This window comes from Amblyraja radiata, chromosome 26 (assembly GCF_010909765.2).
Source record: "Amblyraja radiata isolate CabotCenter1 chromosome 26, sAmbRad1.1.pri, whole genome shotgun sequence".
Taxonomy (NCBI): domain Eukaryota; kingdom Metazoa; phylum Chordata; class Chondrichthyes; order Rajiformes; family Rajidae; genus Amblyraja; species Amblyraja radiata.
Window position 1 is genome coordinate 23,152,679 of NC_045981.1, and position 20,328 is coordinate 23,173,006.

General features: G+C 40.9%; 1 protein-coding gene across 2 annotated transcripts in view; it reads left to right on the forward strand.

Moving 5' to 3' along the window:
- Positions 1-20,328, forward strand: part of LOC116988057 (protein outspread-like) — a 298,795-nt gene that overhangs the window by 165,516 nt on the left and 112,951 nt on the right. For both annotated transcript variants that reach the window (XM_033044495.1, XM_033044494.1), the window contains exon 8: positions 14,368-14,494. In XM_033044495.1, the coding sequence (XP_032900386.1) occupies positions 14,368-14,494 (127 nt within the window). The remainder of the gene's footprint in view (positions 1-14,367; positions 14,495-20,328) is intronic.

Genomic DNA, 20,328 nt, shown 5'->3' on the forward strand with positions numbered 1-20,328 from the left:
AGGGCAGAGGGGACAACGTCGAGGGGGCAGGTGTTCTTAACTTTGTTCTGATGTTCTTAACTTTGCTGGTGAAAAATGTAGTCAATTCTTCGCACTTAGCAGGGGACCCAGCTAAGCTGGTACTGGGGCAGGACATATGATAGAGGTAATGGTACCAAAAAGGACCTTGGAGTTATGGGCCTTTTTGGAAATAAGGTCGAAAAAGTATTGTGTTCTCGCAGACTTTACTGCTTCCTGGTATTTGAGAAGATTTTCTCAGAAGTTCAAAGGAAATTTGAAGCATCAGATTTGTACTTCCGTTCTGATTTTCTGCACTCTCTTCTTAAGGCTCTGGTGGTGTCATTGAGCCAGGGCCAGCCTTTAGGCTTAAGCTTTTTCATTTTCTGAGTATAGAAGTTGGGATGTAATGTTAAAATTGTACAAGGCATTGGTGAGGCCAATTCTGGAGTATGGTGTACAATTTTGGTCGCCTAATTATAGGAAGGATGTCAACAAAATAGAGAGAGTACAGAGGAGATTTACTAGAATGTTGCCTGGGTTTCAGCAACTAAGTTACAGAGAAAGGTTGAACAAGTTAGGGCTTTATTCTTTGGAGCGCAGAAGGTTAAGGGGGGACTTGATAGAGGTTTTTAAAATGATGAGAGGGATAGACAGAGTTGACGTGGAAAAGCTTTTCCCACTGAGAGTATGGAAGATTCAAACAAGGGGACATGACTTGAGAATTAAGGGACTGAAGTTTAGGGGTAACATGAGGGGGAACTTCTTTACTCAGAGAGTGGTAGCTGTGTGGAATGAGCTTCCAGTGAAGGTGGTGGAGGCAGGTTCGTTTTTATCATTTAAAAATAAATTGGATGGGAAAGGAATGGAGGGTTATGGCCTGAGCGCATGTATATGGGACTAGGGGAGATTATGTGTTCGGCACGGACTAGAAGGGTCGAGATGGCCTGTTTCCGTGCTGTAATTGTTATATGGTTATTTTAAGAGGAGCAACAGAATCCAGGATGGAAGAGCAAGTAGTATTGAATAAAGAAATTACGTTGTCAGTGCTGAGATGGAGGGGAGACGCCTCGATGGTACAGATGTTGGGGGCGGCTATGAGAGCCTCAGAGAACTTACTGGCAGTCGAAGAGTTTACGTAGCGGGAGAAGCGAGCAGGGAATGGGATTTTGAGGGAGAGAAAGGCAGAGATGCATCAAATATAATTGCACTATGATCAGACAGACAGGCATCAATAATTTCTGTATTACAAATTGGGAGACCAGACCAGGTCGAGTGTATGACCAAGCTTGTGCGTAGGTCCAGTGGTAAGTAGGGTCAGATTGAAGGACTCAACCAGGTTCATAAATTCACTCACAAGAGGCTAGTGGAGCAGCAGACATGAATGTTAAAGTCACCAAGAATCAGGACCCGGTCAAATTTGGGTAACAAGCTAGCGATAAGATCAGCAAATTGTGAGATAAAGTCCTTATGCATTTTTGGTGGGTGATACACAAGAACAATTAAAAGTGGACAGATTTGACCAACTATGATTAGTTGATGATTAGTTGAAATAAATAGATTTTTATTTAATTTAATAGATGTTTATGTTCTGTGTTTTTTTTATTCGTATGGCTGTATGGTGACCCCAAATTTCACTGTACCAATTGGTGCATGTGACAATAAATGTTTCTTGTCTTGTCTCTTGTCTCTTGTCTCTTGTCTTGTCTTGATTTGGGCAGGTATACTGATTTAGTCAGGTTGAGATGGATATTAGTCAAATACAAACAAATGGGACTAGCTTCAACATGCACAAATTGGGCCAAAGTATCTGTTTCTGTGTTCTGACTCCCATGTATTAAAACATCGAATGTTTTTCCTCAAGAGATTTACACATTGTTTGGATAATTAGATTAATTACCCTATTGAGATTATGCATTATGTATACTCTATCTTTTCTAAATCCATACAAGCACTTAATGATGGAGTAGACTTGATGAGCCAAACGGCCTAATACTGCTCCTATGACGTACAAAATTAATTATTAACATTATTTATATGTTCACCAGAGCAACAGCATTCTTTCCTTTCTCCCTGTTCTACATGGCATTGTAAAGATAACAAAAACTTCAGCCTGTACCATATTTCATTTGTCAACCAGTCTTTCCTTGCCCATCCTTGTCAACTGTCTCCCCCCTCCTAACAGTCATATCATAGTCCAGGCACAGAAACACGCAGCAGTGGGGAAGATATGGATTTCCAACTGGGTCCCAGCACAGCAGAACTGTCGCCAACATATTTTTCTATGTGCATTGGTTTAATTATGCTTTTTAGCAAAGATCCCAGTTGCACGCTTGTTCCTATTGGTGCACGTGATCAGTGTGTCAATGGAGAAAGCATACAAACACGAGTAATCAATTGATCACAACTTTTATTATAGCTATGGGTAAAAAAAAAAGTTATGACCAACTCCTAGGTAATGTAGTCAACAGGACAAGAGCTGCTTTCAATGGGATGAGAGCTGATCTGCTGCAGGTAAATTGCAATTAAAGAATAGTAGGCTGAACAATTAAATAATGAGGAGCGTTTGAGAAGCAGATGGTTCATGTACAATTCAGGTGCCTTCTCTTGAAAGAGAAACATACGGCATGTAAAGCCAAAGTTTCCTGGCTGACCGAAGGCAGTGGGAGAAAACAAAATATAGCAGCAAGGAAGGACAGATGACAGGCGTCAGGTCGATAACACAAGTGAGAATCCAATTGATTATACTTCTCTGATTTATTTCAATAACGGGGGCATACAAGAATATGAGAGAAAACTAGAGGGAAACATAAAATGGAATTCAAGAAACTCATGAAGACATAGAAGGTTAAAAGATGGTTAGAGGAGATGCAATTTTTTTTTTAAACTATAGATGTTGGATTTGATCAGGATTGAAAAAAATCTCATGGAGGCAGGATGCATGCCAAGTTATTAAATTGATATATTGTGAAGAGAGATGTTGGAAGTCCAACACAATGAAAATGCAGATGGGATTCTGAATGGACTAAAAATTGATAAATAAGTTATTATAATGGCTCGGTGTGAGTAAAATGGATAAACCAGGTCACCTGGGATGCACCTTAGTTTGCTGAGTGTGGCAAGGGTAGAAATTCCTGAGGTGTTGGCCATATTCTTTGAAACATGTGTGGAGAAGGGTGGCATGCTTGCAGACTGTAAAACTGAAAATGTTGCACCTTGGTGCATAAAAAGGAGTACAAGGATAAACCTAACAATCACACACCAAATAGTTCAAAGTAAGTGATGGGGAAACTTTCCAGAATTAAATAGAGCTAAAACTAACAGAATACTGATGTTAAATTGCTAAAATGAAGATTTGTTTACAATACCAAATTGCAAACATTGATGCAATTTACAGCAAATTCAACTTATTTGCATACTGATTATAACTTGCTATAGTTGGTGGTACACTTAGATGTACTGTATGTTATCATCAAATCATAGGTGTCAATACTGTGCCATTCTGAAAATGACCTACCGTATTTCCCGGCAATGAAGACGAACCTGCGTCGAAGACGCACCCCCATTTTGAGTTGCTAAATTTTGAAAAAAGGCTGGCGGGACATAGAATTTCTCACGCTCAAAAAAATAAAAATAAAGTAATAATTCAATTTGCCCAAAGCTTCCAGATCTCCTCCATTCTGAGTGACTGAATGGGTGGGGGGTGGAGGGTGACGGCAGGTGGAGAGATGGTGGGAGAAATGGGAGCACACCGGGACAAGTTGAATCAGTTGTGATCTTATTGAATGACAATACTATTTCAAGGGACCAATTGAGGTTACTCGCGCTGACACAGGAGTAAGCTCCACCGCCCACTGTCCCGTTGTCCATTGCCCGCTGACCCGCTCCGCTCTATGATCTTTGCTCTTGAGCTGGTCCCCTCACTGTCTGCTCTCCGAGCCAGGTCCAAAAATAGGGATAACGAGAATTTCAAACTAATACCAACTGTCTTTGTGCGCATCTGTTGACAAGGCAGCAGCACTCTTATTCTCTCTGTTATTCTCACTTGACCGACTACTGCCACACATCTCCAAAGCATGTCCCCATGCAAATTTACATTGAAAGACACTTACCGGGCAGTGAATGCCATGCAGTGTCACCCAGCGGAGCAAGTGAGGCATGTCATGCTCCCGGCGGCAGTCGGTATTTAAGGATTTGCAGGAAGTGGCTGACATGAGCGAGGCCGGCGAGCGGCAGGAGAGAGGTGTTCAGACGGAGAGCACTGCCAGAGGTGAGCCGGGAACTGAGGCCAGTTGTCCATGATGTCCGGATCCCAATGCTCAGCGCATCATGTTTCAGAGTTGGCTAATGTTATTGATTTGGAATTAGCCTGATTTGTAATTAGTAGACAAACCCTTAATTTATTAATCCGGAATATCCAGGGAGATGGGATAAATGTAATATTAAAATTTACATGCAAGTTGTCAGGCTGCCTGTCACAACATACAGCCCCGATAACCCATTATTTCCTTGAGAGGGACTAGCTGCAGTTCCCAGGTCACCTGCCCCGGGACTGACTGTAGCGTCCAGGTCGCCTGCGAGCCCCGAGACTAGCTGCAGTTCCCAGGTCGCTTGCCCGGGACTGGCTGTAGAGCCCGGGTCGCCTGCGAGCCCCAGGTCTAGCTGCAGTTCCCGGGTCGCATGCGAATCCCGGGTCTAGCTGCAGTTCTGCTGTCCAGGTCCCGGTGGCCGCTCGCAGCCACCCGAGCTACTGAGTGAGTTGCTGGCATGATCCACGACCCCCTCCTTCTCAACGCTCCTGCCCTCCCCGCAACTTTACCCCTGGCGGCCCAGCCGTGCTGACCCGGGCCAAACTCCCCACACACTGTGGAAGGAACTCTTCCCCCTTCCCCCAGTGGTGCTGTCCTTTTACAGCCGCTGTAATGAGGGATAGCCAAGTCTATCTTTCTTGGCTAATAATCTAACCTTCAGCATCCATGACGCAGGTAAATTATCGGGCTTTATTTTAGTGTAAAAAATAGCGTCTTCATTGCCGGGAAATACAGTATTTATTTCTACTCTATTTTCTACATGTTAACTAATTTGCAATCCATACTAATATCCTATTCACAAACTCCAATTCCTACTAATGATATTCTTTAAAACGTTTTTTTGGTGAATTTCCAGAAAAACATGTTTGACTCTCATGTTTTGGAATTTTTCCAAGTGCTCTTATTATCTCCTTTTTTCTGGTACTTGTATCAACTGGCATTTACAATTATGTTTGCCTCAACTTTTCTCAAATATTGTAATTGCATTTGCTCTATAACAAATGAATTGATCTTTGCATTGAAGTAAAGCACATGTGTATATAATTTTGTATTACAAGTTTGGAATGCTTACAATTTTGGATGGAGGACAACTATAAGTTGTAGATTGCAACCCCTCTTCATATAAGTGTAGCTGATGACAGAAAATGTGGAACAGTGTCCCTTTAAATTGAAGAAGCTATTTTAAATAATGGAAGCCTGGCAATCGGCCCTCCACTTTTAAAATTGTGGATTTTTTTTTTTTAGAAACATTGTGAGGGTCCTGGATGAACAGCACTCTCCCTAAAGGATAAAGAGGGAAATATAAACAAGGAAATTATTCAGCACATTAACAAAAAGCCTAAGTGACATAAGAGTACTATGCCTGTGTACTACGCCTATGCCTGTGTATCTATTGAATGCAGTTGACTTCGAAAGTAAATGTAATCATCTCATTGCCACAGACCCCGAGCAGCCATTGAGTTAAGGTTTCTACAATCTGAACCAATATTTTTCAAAAAAATGTTTGAAAAGCAGTTTAATGAAGACCAAGCAAACTGTGTACTTGACCAGGTACTGAGTCTTTTCATGAAACACAAAGCAGGCAGTTGGTATTTTATAGAAACATAGAAAATAGGTGCAGGAGTAGGCCATTCGGCCCTTCGAGCCTGCACCGCCATTCGATATGATCATGGCTGATCATCCAACTCAGTATCCCATCCCTGCCTTCTCTCCATACCCCCTGATCCCTTTAGCCACAAGGGCCACATCTAACTCCCTCTTAAATATAGCCAATGAACTGGCCTCAACTACCTTCTGTGGCAGAGAATTCCACAGATTCACCACTCTCTGTGTAAAAAATGATTTTCTCATCTCGGTCCGAAAAGGCTTCCCTCTTATCCTTAAACAGTGACCCCTAGTTCTGGACTTCCCCAACATCGGGAATAATCTTCCTGCATCTAGCCTGTCTAACCCCTTAAGAATTTTGTAAGTTTCTATAAGATCCCCCCTCAAGCTTCTAAATTCTAGCGTGTACAAGCCGAGTCTATCCAGTCTTTCTTCATATGAAAGTTTTGCCATCCCAGGAATCAGTCTGGTGAACCTTCTCTGTACTCCCTCTATGGCAAGAATGTATTTCCTCAGATTAGGAGACCAAAACTGTACGCAATACTCCAGGTGTGGTCTCACCAAGACCCTGTACAACTGCAGTAGAACCTCCCTGCTCTTATACTCAAATCCTTTTGCTATGAATGCTAACATACCATTTGCTTTCTTCACTGCCTGCTGCACCTGCATTCCTACTTTCAATGACTGGTGTACATGGCACCCAGGACTCGTTGCATCTCCCCTTTTCCTAATCGGCCACCATTCAGATAATAGTCTACCAAAGTGGATAACCTCACATTTATCCACATTATACTGCATCTGCCATGCATTAGCCCACTCACCCAACCTATCCAAGTCACCTTAACCATATAACCATAACCCTTGCAGCCTCCTAGCATCCTCCTCACAGCTAACACTGTCCCCCAGCTTCGTGTCATCCGCAAACTTGGAGATGTTGCATTCAATTCCCTCATCCAGATCATTAATATATATTGTAAATAGCTGGGGTCCCAGCACTGAGCCTTGCGGTACCCCACTAGTCACTGCCTGCCATTCTGAAAAGGACCCGTATACTCCTACGCTTTGCTTCCTGTCTGCCAGCCAGTTCTCTATCCACATCAATACTGAACCCCCAATACCGTGTGCTTTAAGTTTGTATACTAATCTCTTATGTGGGACCTTGTCGAAAGCCTTCTGAAAGTCCAGATATAACACATCCACTGGTTCTCCCTTATCCACTCTACTAGTTACATCCTCGAAAAATTCTATAAGATTCGTCAGACATGATTTACCTTTCATAAATCCATGCTGACTTTGTCCAATGAATTCACCACTTTCCAAATGTGCTGCTATCCCATCTTTAATAACTGACTCCAGAATTTTCCCCACCACCGATGTTAGACTAACTGGTCTGTAATTCCCCGTTTTCTCTCTCCCTCCCTTTTTAAAAAGTGGGGTTACATTAGCTACCCTCCAGTCCTCAGGAACTACTCCAGAATCTAAAGAGTTTTGAAAAATTATCACTAATGCATCCACTATTTCTGCGGCTACTTCCTTAAGTACTCTGGGATGCAACTTATCTGGCCCTGGGGATTTATCGGCCTTTAATCCATTCAATTTACCTAACACCACTTCCCGGCTAACCTGGATTTCACTCATTTCTTCCATCTCATTTAACCCCCGGTCCCTTGCTATTTCCGGCAGATTATTTATGTCTTCCTTAGTGAAGACAGAACCAAAGTAGTTATTCAATTGGTCTGCCATGTCCTTGTTCCCCATGATCAATTTGCCTTTCTGACTGCAAGGGACCTACGTTTGTTTTAACTAATCTTTTCCTCTTCACATATCTATAAAAACTTTTGCAGTCAGTTTTTATGTTCCCTGCCAGTTTTCTTTCATAATCTATTTTCCCTTTCCTAATTAAGCCTTTTGTCCTCCTCTGCTGGACTCTGAATTTCTCCCAGTCCTCTGGTAGGCTGCTTTTTCTGGCTAATTTGTACGCATCATCTTTTGTTTTGATACTATCCCTGATTTCACTTGTTATCCACCTTCCCTGATTTATTCTTTTGCCAAACTGGGATGAACAATTGTTGTAGTTCATCCATGCAGTTTTTAAATGCCTTCCATTGCATATCCACCGTCAACCCTTTAAGAATCATTTGCCAGTCTATCTTGGCCAATTCACGTCTCATACCCTCAAAGTCACTTTCTTTAAGTTCAGGACCCTTGTTTCTGAATTAACAATGTCACTCTCCATCCTAATGACTGTTTTTGCTCCCCACTGTATTCTTAATGCAGGGTGATACTGCTAGACAATTCGACGTGGAACAGTGCAGTATTGGAAAGGACCTTTGCCCCACCAGATCTAAACTAATCCCATTAATATATCCGGTATCCCTCGAATGTCTGCATATGGGAGTCTAAATGCCCCTTAAAAATTGCTATAATTTATGTTTCCACGGTGGAAGTTGGGAAGAGTGTCCACTGCTTGACCATGTGCTGGGCCATATGTCCAATTTCCATGCTGTAGGATTCTGTGACTCTTTTTAGTCATTGCCCTGGCAGTGCATTCCAGCCACCTGTCGTCCCTCTTCCCTTTAAATTCCCCCCCTCTAGCATTAAACGTATGCTCTCAAGTATTTGCCTTTTCCATCGTATCTGTGTCTTTCTTCATTGTATATACTTCTATCAGGTCACCTCTCGGATTTCAATGCTCCAGAGAAAACAATCCAAATGTGTGTAATCTCATTTTACCAATGCACTCCCAGTTAGGCAACAACTTGGTAAACATTTTCTGCATCCTCTCCAAAGCCTCCACATCTTTGCTACCATGTGACGGTCTAAACTTCACACGGTACTTTAGATATGGCCCGATCAAATTCTTATGCAGTTGCAACATGACCTCCTAACTTTTATACTCAATGCACCAAGCCATCAAGGCAAATGTGCTATATGCCTCCTCTGGCAGCCTATCCATATTCAGGGAGCTTTGGACTTACACCCTAAGATCCTTCTGTATACCAAAAATCACATTGAACACCCTCTGCCATTTTTCCATCCAACATTTCCACCGATCTATATCCTGTTGTATCCTTTGACAATCTTGCTTGTTATCAGCAACTCCATCAGTTTTTGCATCATGGTCAAACTTGATAACCAGACTGCCAACATTTTCATCCAAATCAATATGTATAACAAACAGCATACGTCCTAGCACTGACCCTTGCCAAACACCAATGCTAAACTGAGTTATTTTGTCAATCTAAAGTCAACTTGACTCAAACGCTTGTAGCTGTTGAAATCGATTCTTTATTCAGCTGAGACTAGTCTCTGAATCTTCCAACACAGAGCTGATGCTCTGGGGCGGGTCCAGAGAAAAGTAACTTTGATAGAACTCATGGCATTTATATAGGTATTAGACATTTCAGATACAGAGGGTATGGCAATCATCTGAGTCCTTCTGGTGATTTACAACATCAGTCACATGATCCCCCCTTCCCTGGCCTCATTTACAACCTTTGTTTGCCTGTGGTATAACTTTGCTTAGAATTATTTTATTTCAACACAGCAAAACCCCAGTAGGCTCAATTATCAAAGACCACTCCTCAAAATATAAGATACATATGTAATACAATGATCACACAAGTCATACACACTTTCCATACCAAGAAGAAATATATTTCTATAAATCTAAACAAAGTCTAATGTTTACAGTCCTACTAAGACACAATACATTTCATAGATTGTTTCACTACAATGTTACATAGTTTAAAATACTATTACCTATGTATTAAAACATTAATTATATGAGTTTGCCGAATTACAGTTTCTAAGTTCAAAACCCATACACACCTCCCAACCAAACATACATGGGTCGTAAATCTGTCAACTTAATTAATAAGTGTTTGGTGCAAGGATACAACTTCATTTCTAATTTGCAGCCCCTTTCCTGCAATCTGGAAGCTGGATTTCCAATTTCATCTGCAAGGCCTTTTAACAAAGGTAGATTCACAACTCAGACCATTACATCAGAATTACATCTGCTTCTTTGACTTTCTATAAACATAGGAAGGTCACATATCCATCAATCTGATTCTCTTCTTCTCCAAGCAACTGTACTACATCCAATCCCTTATCTCAACCTAATTATAATTTAACTTGGCCAAATTAGAGTCTATTATATTTCAGTCTTGAAGTCTGTCTCGATCTCAGCATAACCTTCACAGCTTAAGAATGTGCCATAGAGAAAGAGCAGATGACCTCTGGCCTAAGAAGAGGCCCTATTCAGCTATCCATCCTTCAACACAAAATCATATCAAATACAATTTCCTCCAGCGATATAATTACCTCAAAGCAATAAATTAAGCTATGCAGATTCAGATTAGTGTTTCTATGTTTTGATTCATTTGTTCGCTGTATGTGTCTCTTTGCACTTTATTTCTCTAGGACACATGTGTTTCTGAAAACCTTAAGCTTTTCTTTTACAAATTACCCAGCTTATATAAAAGTCACTATCCGAGCGGTTCTATTATATAATATTTCCTCACCACTGGTCACAGACCTCCAGTCAAAAAAGCCTTCTACAATTATGCTGTCTTTTATGACCAAGCTAATTTTGTATCTGATTTTCCAACTGGCTGTGGATCCATTGTGACTTAATCTTCTGGACCATCTACCATGAGTGAACTTATCAAATGCTTTATTAAAGTTCACGCGGACAACATTGTTAGCTGTGTTATTTTTATCCATCACATTTCATTGTATATTTTTTTTAAAACATCTGCATAGAAGTCCATGCCAAGTACAGCTTTTATCAAGTTAATGCACTTCACATTTTAGGAATTTTGGTTGAAATTGACAATTTTGCAGAGGAATGGAGATTAGTTTCCATGCTATTTTAATGGCATCATGTTTTAGTATGGTTTCGTGCAAACACTGACTTGTAGTGGAAAATAACATGAAAATAGGACATATGACATTTGTTGGGCATTTGGCAAATGAAACGGATGTGGGTCCGTCCTGAGGTCACTATTTTCCCTTAGATTTAGGAGGAGCTGTTGGGAAAAAAGTAGTGGGAGGTTAATTAATTATGGAATTGTAAAAAGATGTGGAATCTCAGTCAAATAGTCATACTCCACAACATACTGATCACAAAGCGACTCCTGAAAAAAGAAAATTAAAAAAACAAAGTCTGAAGAAGGGTTCTGACAGGAAATATTGCCTGTCCATGTTCTCCAGGCATGCTACCTGACCCGCTGAGTTACTCCAGCATTTTGTGTCTATCTTTGGTATAAACCAGCAACTGCAGTGCCTTGTTGTAAAAAGCAACTCCGTTTGGTGTTACTCATGCAATACAGTTGGAGTACAGAAATGACAGTGAACATGCAGAAGGTTAAGTAGAACAAGTGATATAGCCTGAGTCAGCTCGAACACTCCGCACATTCTCCATATGCATTTACCCATGTTTTCCACCATCCATTGTGTATCCTTCTGGAGCAGCCAGTAAAGCCATGCATTGAAGAACGTTGATCTTGACTAATCTTTTGCTTTAATTCTGAGTAACCATTGTAATATTGTACATGTTATCTATCATTTTAACGTTACCTATCATTTCAACATTACTCCTACCGTCCAGTCCTTTTGGACCTACATTGTGGTGAGAGAAGCCGCACAGATCTTCGTCAAAGGTCCTGCAATTTCCTCATTTGCGTCTCTCAACAACCTGGGATAGATCCCATCAGGTCCTGGGGATTTATCTTCATTGATTCCAATACTTCCTCCTTCTTAATCTCAGACTGCCCTTGTATATTAGTATTCCCCACAATGATCTCAATATCATCCGTATCCTTCACCGTGAAAAAAGTGCTCTTCGCATACATCCTCAGACTCCAAGCACAGATTCCCTCTGTTATCCTTGAGCAATTATACCTTGTCGTGGTTACCCTCCTTTTCTTTTGATGTAGGTACAAGAATCTTGGGATTTTCGATTCCCCAAAACCGTTTTTTGGTTCCTTTTAGCCCTTCTAATCACCTGCTCGAGTTCTTTCCGCCTTGCTTTATGTTCCTCAAAGGACCTATCTGATTCCATGCTCTTAAAGATAGTATGTGCTTCATTTTTCTTTTGATCAAAGTTTTATCTGTTTGGTCATCCAAGGTTCCCTTACCTTGCCACCCATATCCCTCCCTGTTACTGGGACATGCTGTTCTGAACTTCAATCAACTGGCCTTTAAAGACTTTCACATGTTAGATGTGAACTTAACCAATACTATCTGCTCCCAGTGCACCCTCCAGAGCGACTACCTAATAACGTTGTAGTTAGCCTTACTCTCATTTAAAGCGCTTTCTCACGGGGCGACTTGACGCAAGATGTAACCAGAGTGAAGTGGTCGTGGTCTAGCACGATATCACACGATATAACGGGGGGTAGATAAAGAGTTCCCACGGTACTCGGCATTTCTGTTATTTGTGCGAGTGACTTGTCCGTCTCCCGAGTTTTCCCGTTAAATCTTGAATGAACATTGTGAACTACACGTGGCACAAATGATGTCACTTTTTTTTTCACACACTATAAATATCCTCCCTTGGTTGAATTGGCTCATTTGGAGACATGCCTATACTAAGTAGTTTCGAGTACAGGATGGTGGTTTTTTTCATTGACGCGCTGTATGCAGCAGCCCACTATGTGCATCGAGGACGCTTGCGTGAAGGCAGAAAGGAGAGAATAATTAAAAAGAGAATTAAGAGGAAGTCTCACTGGGTGTGAAAGAGCAAAGAGGCCATCTCTGCGCTCACTACAATTCACAATTGGGGAGTGTGCCGTGGCAGGACAGCTATATTGATGGGTAGCCGACCACAGGAACACTACTGAATGTTAGCAGAAATGCATAGCAAATAAGCTGACTTTCTAGTGTTGTCCTCTGAAAAGTGCTTCCTATAAGATGTTCGTCCACAAAACCTGCCATTGCATTGTCCCTTTAAATGCCTGAGTTTAGGCTTGTTGCGGAGGTTAATTAATATAATGTGTTTAAAATAATCTAGCGTGCCTCATTTGTTGATTTTCGTGTTTGCGAGGCCCTTTTATAGACAAATGTTTGGTGTGATGCACCTTCTCTCAATATGTGCAAGAAGTCGTCTTTTTATATTGTCAAATAGGAATAAAGACTTTGTCTCACATTTACCGTGCTGATTGGCTTATTTTATTTTCTACCGAGAGGTGAAACTTTCAAACGTTTAAATAGCTCAACAATTGATGGACCTGAACACTCAAAAATGAAACTTAATGAAAATGTGATTATATCACCTCCCTTCAACTATTTTGTGTTTCAGCATGAGAGGGATTATAACATTAGAGACATTCATCTTGTAGTGATGTGTTAATGAAGAATTGCAGACATCAAGCTGATAGTAAAAAATATATTTATTTAACAATGAGGTAAACAAGCACTGACAATCAAACTGCTGAGATAAAAGCTTTATCACACTTCAGGCTATCATAAAATGTGGAGCCACCAACAGAAACAAAGTAATGCCCAAGAGGAAAAGACACACATATTAACATACAGACATTTATAAAGGATATTGAGAACACCTTTTTTACTCACCTTCTGTCCCCTCTGTCCAGCTTCCGGGTTTACCGTTCGCAGGAGTTCCCACGGTAACCGCAAGAGTTATTACGGATATCGCACGGATATCGCACTGGCCACTACGTTCATATAATGTTGCAATGCTCAACCACAAGTGTACAAGTCACTCTTGGAGAAATTCAAGCTTGCTTGAATTTTCTCCCGAGTCACCAAGTTACACGATTACCTGCCGTTAGCGCTACGGTGGTCCACGAATGCCGTACTGTTATCGCACGAGGTTCCCACGGTTAAACTCTGGTTAACTCTTGCGTCAAGTCGCCCCGTGAGAAAGGCCTATTAGAACCCTCCTTCAAAGTCAAGCCTTCTCCCTGTTCAAAACCATCTTGAAACTTCTGGAGTTGGAAAATCCTCTTCCACTGAAACATTAGTCATCTGGCAGGACTCATTTCCCAGCACTAGTATGTTCCCTTTTTGGGTTGCACTATCCACATATTGTTTCAAGAAACCCTCTTGGATACACCTCTCACACTCTGCCCTGTCTAAACTTTTAGCATTGAACAAGTCCCAGTCAATATTGGGGAAGTTAAAGTCACCCACTAATATAACCCTGTTGCTTTAGCAACTTTCGGTAATCTATCTACCTATCTTCTTCTATCACCCATTTGCTATTGAGGGAGCCTATAGAAGAGTAACTAATTAAAAACAGAAAATTAAGGAATTTATCAGCAAGTAGGCATCACCATTGGAAGTGAGAATGTGCCATGTTTTAATCAGTCGGGAATATTTACAATCCTTGCATGTTTTATGTTGCCTGACTGTTGGGAGAGAAAAGGGTGTATTCTTGGAGGCATTTTTGAATTTGAACTTAGATGTTTCTAATCTGATTATGCAGGCGCTCCACCGTAATAGAGAAATTTGAAGCTCTCGAACTGGATGCTGATCAAATGGAGACTGATGCAACTGCTCACAGCGATTCAAGACTAGGAAGAAGTGAAACAAGACAAATCCAACCAAGTGATGTAAGTTGTACATTGATGCCATTTGCAAATATATAAGTAATCTTCATATGCATCGTACAATAAATGGAATACTTTTGCTTACAATGAATGAAGGAATATCTTAAATATTTACCGGCAGTTTAAAATACCTGATGATGACATTGTAAACACACAAAGTAGGTCAAATTTTCTTTCTCATTAACTTATTTAAAGGAAAACTGGATAGCTAATTATCTTTTCTGTTTCATGCCCGGAACAACAATTAAAATTACTACCTGATGTGTTTCAACATTGCTGGGTTGATACAACAAAGGAGTGGAAGGACAGGGAAAAAAGATTACATTTTCCAAATGTGGGTGAGAGTGTTTTTAGCTTTTGCCATCACTCTTGCTCTCTCTCGCATACTTTCCTTCCTCTTTCCAATCTCTTCTCTGTTTCTGCCCACCACTCTCTTTGTCTCGCTCCCCTCCCATTCTCACGTTCTCCCCACAATTACATGAATATTGAGCTAAACAAATAGCCTTGAAGTATTGCAATTAAGATTGTACCTCAAAATTGTGACTTTTTCACAGTAGATTTTCAAGAGGTTAGTGGAAAGTGACAACGATTTCCAGAACATAACCTGAACTTATGTCCAGTGAAAGTCAGTACTTCCTAGTTAGGACAGATGGGCAGAATTAGGCTATAAAGTCTGCTCTACCATTCAATCGTGGCTGATCTATCTTTCCCTTTCAACCCCATTCTCCTGCTTTAACCCAGTAACTTTTTACACCCTTACTAATCAAGAACCTATTGAGCTTCACTTCAAAAATGCCCAATGACTTGGCCTTCACAGCCGTCTGGCAATTACTTCTGATTCACCACCCTCTGGCTGAAGAAATTCCTCATCACCTTTCTAACGGTATGTCCTTTTATTCTGAGGCTGTGCCATCTGGTATAAGATGCTCCCACTGGTGGAAACAACCGCTCCACATCCACTCTATCCAGGCCTTTCATTATTCAATACATTTCAATGTGATTTCCCCCCTCTTCTTTCTAAACAATCTTTCAAATCCTTCAAGTACAGGCCCAAACGTTGAGTCAAATACTCATCAGTTAACCCAATCATCCCCGGGATCATTTTCGTAAACATCTGTGGACCCCTTCCAACACCAACATATCCTTCACAGATGGATGATTACAGATAGAAGGTTCAAGTGACATGATATTGTAGGTCAGATAGGTCACCCCATATGGACTGAACACAGATGTGCTGCAAAGCAGTTATTAAATCTGCATTTGGTTTCTTCAATGTAGACGAGACCACATTGAGTGCAACACACTACTTTGGAAGAAGTGCAAGTTTGGTGGGGCAAGAGTAGCCTGAAATAATGTGTCTGCAGTGCAATCCTGCGTGCGTGAGGAGATGGAAATAAAGTGCAATAAAAGCTTGCCACTGTTACATTGTTTAGTATTTTGTATTATCATACTGGATGGTGTGTACATGGAGCAAGCTGCCAGAGGAAGTGATAGAGGCAGTCACAGTGCCCTCCATAATGTTTGGGACAAAGACCCATCATTTATTTATTTGCCTCTATACTCCACAATTTGAGATTTGGAATAGAAAAAAAGCACATGGTTAAAGTGCACATTGTCAGCTTTTATTAAAAGCTATTTTTATACATTTTAGTTTCACCATGTAGAAATTACAGCTGTGTTTATACATAGTCCCCCCATTTCAGGGCACCATAATGTTTGGGACGCATGGCTTCACAGGTGTTTGTAATTGCTCAGTTGTGTTTAAATGCCTCCTTAATGCAGATATAAGAGAGCTCTCAGCACCTAGTCTTTCCTTCAGTCTTTCCATTACCTTTGGAGACTTTTATAGCTGTTTATCAACATGAGGACCAAAGTTGTGCCAATGAAAGTCAAAGAAGCCATTATGAGACTGAGGAACAAGAATAAAACTGTTAGAGTCATCAGCCAAACCTTACGCTTACCAAAATCAACTGTTTGGAACATCATTAAGAAGAAATAGAGCACTGGTGAGCATACTAATCGCAAAGGGACTGGCAGGCCAAGGAAGACCTCCACAGCTGATGACAGAAGAATTATCTCTATAATAAAGTAAAATCCCAAACACCTGCCGACATGACTGACCCATCTTAGTTGTTTTTTGATGACGAAGGCTGAGATGCTAGATGTTTTTGCTTCATTCAGCACACTGACGTTCGTTCTTCTGTCTTCCCAGCTGTTAATGAAATATAATGAAATAAGATTAATTTAAAAAAAAAAAAAATAGGATTAAGCTGCTTCAAAGACATCATTGATGGAACTTTTTTCAAGTGCTTTCAGATGGCGTTGGTACGTTGTCCAGGTTTCTGATGCATACAGGAGTGTTGGAATCACCACTGCCTTGTACACTAACATTTTGTCACTCCATTGAGTTATTTTTGATCCTAAAAAGGATGTATTTTGTGAAAAATATTTTAGATATATTTTCATAGAGGAAAGGGTCTTTTGAGAATTATCAGTAGATTTGGTAAGTGTCTAAAAGTACATTTTCAATTTCATGCCTACTGAGCCCCAAAAAGTGAATATCTACCTTAAGAAGAATAACCTCCCACTGAGAAATAGAAGGTTATTCTTCTTAAGGTAGAGTATATTTGATAGAGTAAAGGAACTATTCCCAATGGCAGGAGATTTAAGGGTGAAGGAAAAATGAATCAGAGATAACATAAATAAATGCATTTTACAGACCCATTTGTAACCTGAAGTACATGATCTGAAAAGGATTTTAGAAGCAGATTCATGATTGACATTTAGTGGCACATTTAATAAATACTGGAAAGGAAAATGTATAGGGCTGTGGGAAAGAACAAATGAAATAAGGTTAATTGGATTGCTCTGACAAAGATAGTGTATAATCATAATGAGTTGAATGGCTGTCTCCTGTGCTGCATAATGGATAATTTTATGGTATTTCAGCCTGGTATTAGAAAGTCTTTGTTGTAATTCCACATATCTAAAAATATTTTGATTGTATGCTCCCTGTAGGCAAAAATAAATAGCTATTAAGGGAATTCATTTGAATGTTGTGAAAGATTTTTTTGCAATAATGTTTTGCTGGAAATAATCTTGGCCAAAAATTAGACTTTTTAAACTGTTAATATCATCTGTAGCTGTATTTGATTTTTAAAAAAACATCAAATTTTAGGACATTGCTTCATGCCCTGGGGTTCAATGCATCTGTATTTCATTAACATGCTCTTTATTTCTCCCTGCTGAATTGTATACAAACTCTTAACCCATTGTTGAAATAATGGTAAACACACAAGAGAATACTTTCTCATTCCTGTTTAAATCAAAAGAAGGACAGTGCAATTGAGTTCATTCAAAATAGAAGTTAAAAGAAAAATATTCATTTAGTGGGAATCATAGGATTGTTATAGTACACAAGAAGGCCGTTCAGCCCATCATGTCCTAATCAACTCGCTACCAGAGCAACTCTTCAGTTTCGCCTGTCCTGTTCAAGTCAAGTTTACTGACATATACAAATTAAGGTGAGGTACAGATACAATGAAAATCTTGCTTGTGGCCAGAATCACTGGCACAAAACCTCAAGACACGCACTGGCATAAATTATACCCAAATCACAAATTCTGCAAAACAGTGAAAAGATGAATACTGCAAAAAAAAAAACAAGTGCAAGTGGTCCGTAGTATTCCATTGCAGAGGTAGATTTAGCGTTGTGCATGTTGGTTCAAGAATCTGATAGTTGTATCATTGTAATTATTCCATTGGTATGGGACTTAGTGGTGTGGCACCTTGGTGGTGTGGGACTTTAGGCTTCTGAACCTCCTGCCCGACAGTAGCAGCAAGATGAGGGCATGATCTGAAATGGGAGGATCCTTGTGGATAGATGCTGCTTTCTTGAGGCATTGCAACCGTTTTTGACCTGTTGGGAGAATAGGCAAATTGAAGTAGATCCAGGTCATTTCTGAGGTAGAAGTTGATTTGAGGCATAACTAACTTTTCGAAGCACATCATTTTGGTAGATCCAAGTGCTACCAGACGGTAGTCATTGAGGCAGGTCAATATGCTGCCCACGATCAACAGTACAAAAAATATCTTGTTCATGCAGTTGGGAGCTTCATACCGCAGAAGCGAGAAATTGAGGATGTCCTTCAATATTCCAACCAGTTGACCCGCACGGGTCATGAGCATGTTAATAATAATAATAATACATTTTATTTATAGGGCGCCTTTCAGGACTCTCAAGGACACCTTACAATTAAAACAAGCATGACACCATACAATTAAAACAAGCATGAAACAAAAACAACATACACTGCAACAATACACAATTCGGAGAGAGACACACATGCTGTGTGTGCGCTTGGCACTTTGCATGGTTTCAGCCACTTGAAGGATGTTCTGATGTCAGCCTTTGCCATTGAAATGACAGGATTGTGAGGGCCTGTTGGGGCTTGTGTAGACACATCATTGTTCTCCCTTTCATAGCCTTCATCAAATACATCAAGCTCACATGGAATGATGTGTTGTTGCCACTTGTAAGAGGTGATTGAGTGCAAACCCTGCCACAGCTGTTGAACATCCATTTGTGACTCCAGCTTTGTCTGAAATTGTCTCTTTTCTCTGGTAGTGGCCTAAAGGAGGTTTTACCTAGATTTCTTGTAGGACTCTGGATCGATAATTTTAAACACCACAGAAAGATGGCGGACTGCAGGAGGGGGGCGCCGTTGGGTATGGCTGCTCTTCCTGCAGTCCGTCCTTTCACCCTTTATTTATTTTTTATCGTGTTAAAAAGTTTTGTTGGAGGTCTTTTAGTTCTTTTATGTGGGGGGTGGGGGGGCTTCAGCTTCGGCGGCAGCGCAGTGCTGAAGTACCATCGCTGAGCGGGCGATGCCATACCGAGGATCGCAGTGTGGTAAGCTCCAGAGTGCTGAGTCTGCCGACTCCAACATCACGGAGCTCCCAGCTGCGGGCGGCGCTGATTTTAACATCGTGGAGGTCTGGGATCTCTCGCCGAGGTCGCCAGTGTGATTCTCCGCCCAGCGCAGCCTGTGGACCTCGGGAGCCGCAGTCTCCGGTAGGAAGCGGCCGATTCTGAACTCCAATGCCACTGAGAGTGTTCTCTCCGAAGCTGGAGCTCCATCATGCTGAAACGTCGGGCCTCCGCTGCGGCGACTGCGGAGGCCTCAAATAAGCCCCGATCACGGTTGAACATAGAGGAAGAGGACTGAACTTTTTACTGCCTTCCCTCACAGTGGAAAATGTTGATTCCGCTGTGGGGGGACGTTCATGTTAAATTCTATATTGTGTTGTGATTTTCTTTTTTTTAATTTCTTCTATGTATTGGCTTCAAATGTGCTATATAAATAAATATTGATTGATTGATTGATTGATTGATTGAGATCTAGCCCTCAGCAGGTTACAAATTTCCTGGTCATCCAGGGCTTGCAGTTTGGGAAGACTTGGAATATTTTTGTACGTACATGCATGTCCATACATTTCTTTGAAGTTGATGACAACAGTGGTGTATTCAGAAGAAACCTTGAACATGGCTGTCCATTGATTCCAACGACACCCATAACTGCTCTTTTGCCTTTCCTGACCAGCACTTCATAATTCTTTTCCTCATCTCACATTTTTCATGTCACACATACGCAAGAAAAAGTGCAGCAAAGTAGTCAGATTTTCCAAAGAGCAGGTGATGAAACGGTCGGCCTTCCTGATGGTGATATAGCAGTGGTCAAGTGTGTTTGCCTGCCCAACCTATATTACCGAAAGGCCTCCTCGACAACCATGTTTCTTAGCATAATGGAGATTCGCCTCAGACTTTCACTTGTATT